This window comes from Nicotiana tomentosiformis, chromosome 7 (genome assembly GCF_000390325.3).
Source record: "Nicotiana tomentosiformis chromosome 7, ASM39032v3, whole genome shotgun sequence".
In the NCBI taxonomy this organism is placed as follows: Eukaryota; Viridiplantae; Streptophyta; class Magnoliopsida; order Solanales; family Solanaceae; genus Nicotiana; species Nicotiana tomentosiformis.
Genome location: NC_090818.1, coordinates 16,474,716 through 16,481,790, shown reverse-complemented (window position 1 = coordinate 16,481,790; position 7,075 = coordinate 16,474,716). Strand labels below are relative to the sequence as shown.

The following is a 7,075-nucleotide window of genomic DNA, read 5'->3' as shown; positions in this document are numbered from 1 at the left end:
GTGATCTCTCATCCTGTTTTTCCACCAAGAGTAATACTAGTCGTTGAAGAGTGGTGGCCTAGAAGTGGATTGCTCTTCCCAGTTTCCAGGTGGTGCACTCATCTTGATCTTTTCCTAAGGTGTTAGCCTCTTCAAGGATAACCTGCTCTGATACCAATTGATGTTTTAACTTCAATACCACATGGCGGGGGGGGGGGGGTAATATGTGTGGTGTCCAACTGATTATGGAAGGACATGGTTCTTCTAAGTGTTCCTTAACCTACTATTGCTGAAATAGTAAATGCGAAAAGTAAAGAACACAAGTATTTTACGTGGAAAACACCTAGCTCAAAAGGTGAAAAAACCACGACCTACTTCTCACTAGGATTTTTCCAAACTCTTCACTAAATCACTAAGCCAAAAACTGTATTTACAAAATACTTTTGTAAACCTAGGATTAACTCTAACCCCGTTATGGCAACCAGCCTCTAACTGCTGCGATAACTTCAAGTTAGCTCTAACTTGAATACTCTGAGTACCTATTACAATTGTCTCTAGAAAAAGCTGAAAGGTACAATATGAAAACACCTACTACAATTGAACTAGAATAAAAGACAGACACTCGGAACTGATTCTTCTATCTGGTTTATGTAGCTTCAGGTTTGCACACTTGAATCACACACGAATTACATGCAAAATGCCTTGCTATTTTGATCTCAATTCACGTTTAACTTCTGCTTTTGTTCATCGTTGTATAATGAGAACGTCCTGCAATATATAGAGTTAGTAGATGAAGAAATAACTAGAGTTCTAATGCTACTCTTCCTTGGTGGAAGAGTTCTCGTTGATCTCAACTTCTAACTCCTCCCTTATCTTGGATAGTGTTCTCTTTGAGTAAGAAGTCCTTCTCCTTATCAATTATGCAACCTTTTCGATTAGGAGATATCAATTATACCAAGTTAATCTTATCTCCTTCATGTGCATCCCACATGCTTGAATCTGCCTGTGTCTATGTACACAAGGGATGGACCTGGTTCATGCCTGAGCTTCCTTTGTCAATCTTCAAAACTAACCTTCACTTGGGCCAACATAGCTGAAACACACCACTTTTGACACATGGCGTGCACCTGTTTTACACATAAAAGAGGCGAGTGAATCTAAAAGTTTTGGATCTGAACCATTATCTAAGTGCCACATTTTCAGCTTTTTTATTTTTAAGCCTACTGTCAAAGGGTTTAGGTCCTCAAGTATATTGAACAAAATCCAGCTCGATGAATTCCAGACAAGCACTAAAATAGAAGCTTTGGTATGCAATTACCTTATACTTTATCATCATATGCTCCTTAGTTTGCTTTTCTTCTTCGCAAACTGAGGGGGTCTGTACAATACAAGTTTGATGTTCATTTCTACTTTTATTGAATGTAGAGGGAAGAAATTAGGTTCATGGTTGAAAGAGACGATTCTGTAAAAGGAATAGTTTTTAGCGAGTTCACATCGTTTTTGGACTTGATACACTATTCTCTTCAGAAGGTAAGATATAAAGATACTTTTCTCCCTTCCTACTTTCCCCTAGCTCCTTTTTTTCTATCTGTAACAAAAAAATGCTTGTCTTGTATGTATTTGTAGTCGGGCATCAATTGTGTTCCATTAGTTGGATCCATGTCAATGGCTGAAAGACATGCTATAGTTACTACATTTACTAAGGATCCAGAATGCAGGATACTTCTTATAAGCTTGAAAGATGGAGGTGTTACCCTCGATCTTATAGTTGCATCACATGTAAGGGGTCTACTTTCGTACTTTGTGTACGCCGTCTCTGGTAACCATTCCAAATTCTAAAAGGCTTGTGCATATCTAGTGTTGCATTCCTATTACTGTTCATATTATCTGTTGAACAAGAAGATGATACATGTCATGTTAGGTGGCTCATCTCTTGATCTATGCTAGGTTTTCTTGATGGATCCTTGGTGGAATCCTGCAGTGGAGCAGCAAGCCCAAGATAGAATCCATCGAATAGGGCAACATAAACCAGTCTGGTGTGTTTTGCATTACATCTACTCTGGATGCCATTAAATGGAGTTGATTGTTGTCTTCCAATTTTGCAGGATTGTGAGATTTGTAATTGAGGATACAATTGAAGAAACGATCTTAGAGTTACAAGAGAAGAGGAAACTATTTTTTGAAGGGCAAGTACTGTCTTTTTCTTACAGTCGTTTATATGGTTGCATATGTATTTGACTAAAGGATAAAGCATTTGATGATTTTTCCGCTGAAATTTTGTTATTGACAACCTTTTTGTTGCATTTTTCTTTCTAGTTCACTTCTTTGATCCTATACTCTCCCTTCTCCGCTTGTTTTCTTTTCAAAAACCATTTTTCCATAACTGTTTGTTTTTCCTCTGACAAACTGAAATTCCCAAGTTTTTTGATTGCAGGACAGTAGGTGGTTCTTCAGATGCATTGGAAAAGCTAACAAAGTCAGACTTGGTTTTCTTGTTTTATCGTCACTTTTAAATGTTTTTTTTCTTCAGTTTGGCAAACAAATTCTCATATGCTTGCATAGCTTCTAGCAAAACATTTATACCTAGTGTTCTAACATTTTCCCTTAGGCTGTCTGGCGTTTGATCTATCCAGAGCGAGTTTATGTTGCTTCTGAATCACAGTGATTAGCTTTATCAATTGTAAATTGTTCTAGTTATTTCCAAAGATGGCCTTCCATTTAACCATTTTAACTTCGTGCATGATAAAAAGTGTATCTGAATGCATACCTCAAGGCAAGGTCATGGAAATGTGCATCTCTATTTTCGTTTGGTGTGTTACTATTACATATACAATGATAGTTTCCAACTTTAGGCCCCTTTCAATTCTTTCACAAATTTGGTGCAGATAAGCCTATTCTTTGTTAGAATCTTCGACTTCTCATCTATTTCTCATACTATAAATAATCGTTACTGACCTTTTCTTGAAACTCCCGGATGAAAGAAAGATTTACATGCAAATGAAGGATGCGATGCTTGAACCTGTCGTTCAGTAGTCCAACGTGGAAACAACTTATGTATCTGCTAAGGTTTTGATGGAATTCTTGAGTTACTTTCCACCAAAATCTATAGAGAACCAAGTTCTCTATCAGTTCCACTAGAACACACACACATACTACAGTAAGTAAATGATAAGAGGATTTTTACGTGGAAAATTCTCAGCTCAACGGGATTAAAAACTACGACCTACCCTTGTAGGATTTCAACTTCACTACTGAGCAACTTTTAGATTACAACCTCTGCAACCTAGGAACTAACCTCTTAATCCCTCACTAACTTGTAATATTCTATTACAAGCCACTTTGTAATAACTCTATTACAAAGACTTTACAACTCGACTAACTCTAGCCAAGACTCAAACACAAAGGTTTAAGGTTTACAAAGGGTTTCCTACAGAATACTTCTAAACAAGCTAAGTGGGAATTACAATTGAAGAACTATTATAAAGTTATAACTCAACTAAGGACATACAATGACTTGTTGTGGGGAACTAGTCTGTAGTAGTGTTGTTCTTTGTTCTTGATGCACTTGAGAATTCATTGCTTGATGATCAATGCCCGTGTGATAGCTTTAATGAATTCTCTAAGTGAACAAGTAATTTGTTTTACCTTCCTTGATGTTAATAATGCATTTGTGACATCACTAGTATGATGTAAGCAAGGTAGGTAAAAGACACTCCCCATAAAGTTGATTGTTGTACTGTTTTTGCACTGTAGCATGTACAGGCAGCAGCTTTACAGCTGGGGCAGTTGAATTGTGTAGTTTCCTCGGGAAACGGTAGCTATCTGTTCCCTCTGTTGTTTCTTTGACTCTGAAGAATTGAACCATATCCCAAGTTGGAACCTTTTGATCTTAAGGTCTTAAGAATATGTAACAGGTTCCTTATCTGGTTCTTGACAGTAAGTTTGTTAGATCATCAAAACATAACAGGGATATACATATAGCCTATCAATTTCTCCCTTTTTGATGATGACAAACTTATAATTCAAGTTCCCCATAAGAACCAGCATTTCCTGAATTCCCCCTTAATCTATTTCCCATCCTGTTCCCCCTGAATTATTTTTCCGCCTTTTGACATCATAAAAAGATTAGTAATAGCCTTATAGCAGACAAAAGTCTAGCTTGAGTTAACTCATGCCACTTATGTACACACAACATGACTAAAAATAGAGCATAAAGAGCAAGACATACACAACAAAAATGGAAAAGCGTCCATTAAACAATTTGGATTTGAAAACAAGGAGCAGAGTCAATGTTACTGACAACCATCCACAATTCAGAACAATAAAAACAAATACCACAAACATCATAAAAAAAACTAATCATAGGGAAACTAATACTTAAGACTTGACACTGAGGGGACACTGTTTAGGGAGCACTGGAAGGAGAGGTCTTAGAGGCAGAGGCAAGGGTTTGGAGGACGAGATCCATTCGAGCACTCACCGACATTTTCTCATTGAAAAATTTCTCTTTCAGGTCCTCCGCCTGTTTCTTGAGCTTAGCATTCTCCTTGGTCAGACGGGCAACCTCTTCAGTTTGAGAGATACTGGAACCAGGTACCTCCTGAAGCTGACTCAACTGACTCTCAAGAATAGCATTCCTTGCTTTTAACTGCCTTATCTCAACAGTAGCACTGTTCTGAGCGTTGATTAACTGAGAAATGGTAGAAGTGCTTCCAACTCCTCCAGCCCTATCAATGCACTCACATTCTTCCAGAGTGGACTTGGAGAAAGTTTGCTTCTTAGTGCCCACTTTAGCTTGTCCCATAGGAACCTTAAAGTACTCAAAGACCTTGGTGAGAAGGAACCCATAAGGCAGCCCATGGTTACCATCTTTAAAATCTGTCATTTTCTGCATGTGCTCTATCATGATCCCAGGCAGGTTGATGGTAGTGAAGTTGTCCAGTGCTTCCATGAGGAACAGGTCTGCACGAGAAGTGATAGATCTTCTCTCAGCACGAGGGAGAAAGACCTTTTTCACCATCTCAAATAACAGTTGGAACACTGGAAGGAGGGCCTTCTTCTGTACCCGTTCCCCTTGCTGAATTGCTCTGTTCTTCAGGGTAGCATTTCTGAAACTTTGAGAACAAGATCCCTGAACACTAGACAGCCCTTCAGCAGGCACACCTAGAATAGATCTCAACAAAGCAGAGTCCATTACCATGTTAACTCCATTCACCAGCACGCAGATGTGATCATCCTCAACTTTGAAGAGGTCGGTATAGAAACTTTGAACTTCCTACTCATACACCTTTGAAGCATTACTTGTGAACAAATGTATCCACTGTTAGAACTCACAGATCTCAACTAGTTGTCTCATACCAGCCTCCTCCAAGATATCATGGGCAAATGTGCGGCCCCATAGCACCTTTTGACTTCTTAACCTCTCTTTCCCAGCACTCCTTGGATTACCCACTCTGGCCTTCTTTGAGGAACCAGGTTCCTCATCTGTATCAGCTTTTCTCTTAGCAGACTTGCAAACATTCTTTTCTTTTTCATCAGACTTCACAGACTTTTCACCCAATTCTTCCATCACCCTGGCAGCAGACTCTTCTACAAACTTATCACCAGATTCTTTCACCACATTTTCACTAGCGACAGCATCATCAAACTTGTTCAGACTTTCAGCAGACACAGAAGATCCCCTTTTAGGATTGGGGAGACCATGCTTCTGTGAGCGCTTTCTAGTCAAGGAACCAGGTTCCTCTTCTATTTCATCATTCACATACATAACTGGCACTGTCTTCTCGCTCACAAATTTCCCATCTTTCACTAATTTTCTTCTCCTTGACTTAGCTTGGATGTTCTTAAGCGTAGACTCAAGAGCCTCCTTCCTTTGCAACCTTGTACTAGGTCGCTTAGGAGTAGACTCTTGAGCAACCATTGGTCTATGCCTAGTCAAGTTAGCAATTGGCATGTCATCAGAATCCTTTTCACTTTCCCAAACTACTTCTTCGGAATCAGATCTCATCTCAGACACAATCACAGACAAAGGCTCAGCATCGAAATGAGGGGAGGGAGCAGGATCAATACTGACCTGGGGATCTTGAGAGGATCCCTGAGTTGGATCCTCTGAGGAGGGATCAGATCCCTCAGTTGGTACCCCAGTAGTATTGTCCTGTGCTGATTGTTCAACAGGCACAAGCCCTCTACCCTCTACCACAGTTTTAGACTCTTCCCCCTAAGCCTCAGACCCATCCGCACTTCTTTCTATAACAACCCCTTCATTAGCTATAGATAGCATGTTCTCTATGGCTTCTTTCTCTTGTACATCCATGAAAAACTCAGTAGAGGAAGGAGTGTTGCCTATGGACACAAGATCAGGAGCAGTCTTTGTTGAGTCAAACTTCTCAGAACTATCAGTCTGATCTACCTTTGACTCCTTTTTCATAGGCGAACTTGAAATTTCCTGATTTTCTTCTTTGTACTCTGTTCATCCCCTTTTTCCGGCAAAGTAGGAGAAGGGCTCTAGGCTACAAATCTTTTGGGAGTCGAGATTTTGCGACTCCTGTGAGAAATAGAACTCGAGTAGGTAGGAGAGAAGATGGAATGTGGGGGTGACTCTGTCCTAGGATTTTGGTTAACAGTGGTGTGGGGTGAGGAGTCTAATATCGGTGTTTCAACATGTGAGGATTCAATAGGGATGTCACTTGGAACACTCAAAGTTGTTTGATTTTCAGCCATGGTGAGAAGAAGAGAAGGGATTTGGCAGTTTGAAGAGAGGCAGAAGAATGGGGTTTTGAAATTTGATGGGAGGAGTTGTGAAAGTGATAGATGTATTTATGATGGATGAGGTACCGGTTAAGAAAGGGCGGCAGTTTTGGTAGTTGGGTCGGTTCTCAATGGGTGAGACGTTTGGGTTCAAAGGACGCAAAGAAAATGTAGTTGACATACTGATGATGTGGCACTTGTTTTACCCGTTTAAAATTGTGCATGAGAGAACAAAGAAGCTACTAACCTGTGTCAAGAGAACCAGGTTCCCTGACAGGTCTTGCAAATGTAAGCTTAACCCCTTTTACCGACATGCACTACATCAGCTGCTCTGTAATCATCATGTGTG

The 7,075-nt window shown here is 39.8% G+C and overlaps 1 protein-coding gene and 1 long non-coding RNA gene across 2 annotated transcripts; one reads left to right on the top strand and one right to left on the bottom strand.

Moving 5' to 3' along the window:
- The first annotated feature begins 1,611 nt into the window (after positions 1-1,611).
- LOC117279897 (uncharacterized) lies at positions 1,612-2,161 on the top strand. The gene is made up of 3 exons (XR_011409301.1): positions 1,612-1,758; positions 1,927-2,015; positions 2,085-2,161. It is a non-coding gene; the product is annotated as an uncharacterized lncRNA (long non-coding RNA).
- A 3,141-nt stretch (positions 2,162-5,302) lies between these two features.
- On the bottom strand, positions 5,303-7,040 carry LOC138895293 (uncharacterized). The gene is made up of 3 exons (XM_070179970.1): positions 6,974-7,040; positions 6,220-6,444; positions 5,303-6,138 (listed from the first exon to the last, which is right to left on the bottom strand). Exons 1-3 carry the CDS (start codon positions 7,038-7,040, stop codon positions 5,303-5,305), a joined length of 1,128 nt encoding a protein of 375 aa, XP_070036071.1.
- Positions 7,041-7,075: the final 35 nt, after the last annotated feature.

Bases quoted from the DNA above. Each gene is read 5' to 3' on its own strand.
- LOC138895293 (XM_070179970.1), bottom strand. From the start codon at position 7,040: ATGTCGGTAAAAGGGGTTAAGCTTACATTTGCAAGACCTGTCAGGGAA. The intron at 6,445-6,973 runs GTTAGTAGCTTC...GGGGATGAACAG, and splicing joins ACCTGGTTCTCTTGACACAG to AGTACAAAGAAGAAAATCAG. The intron at 6,139-6,219 runs GTGCGGATGGGT...TTGAACAATCAG, and splicing joins AGGGGTTGTTATAGAAAGAA to CACAGGACAATACTACTGGG.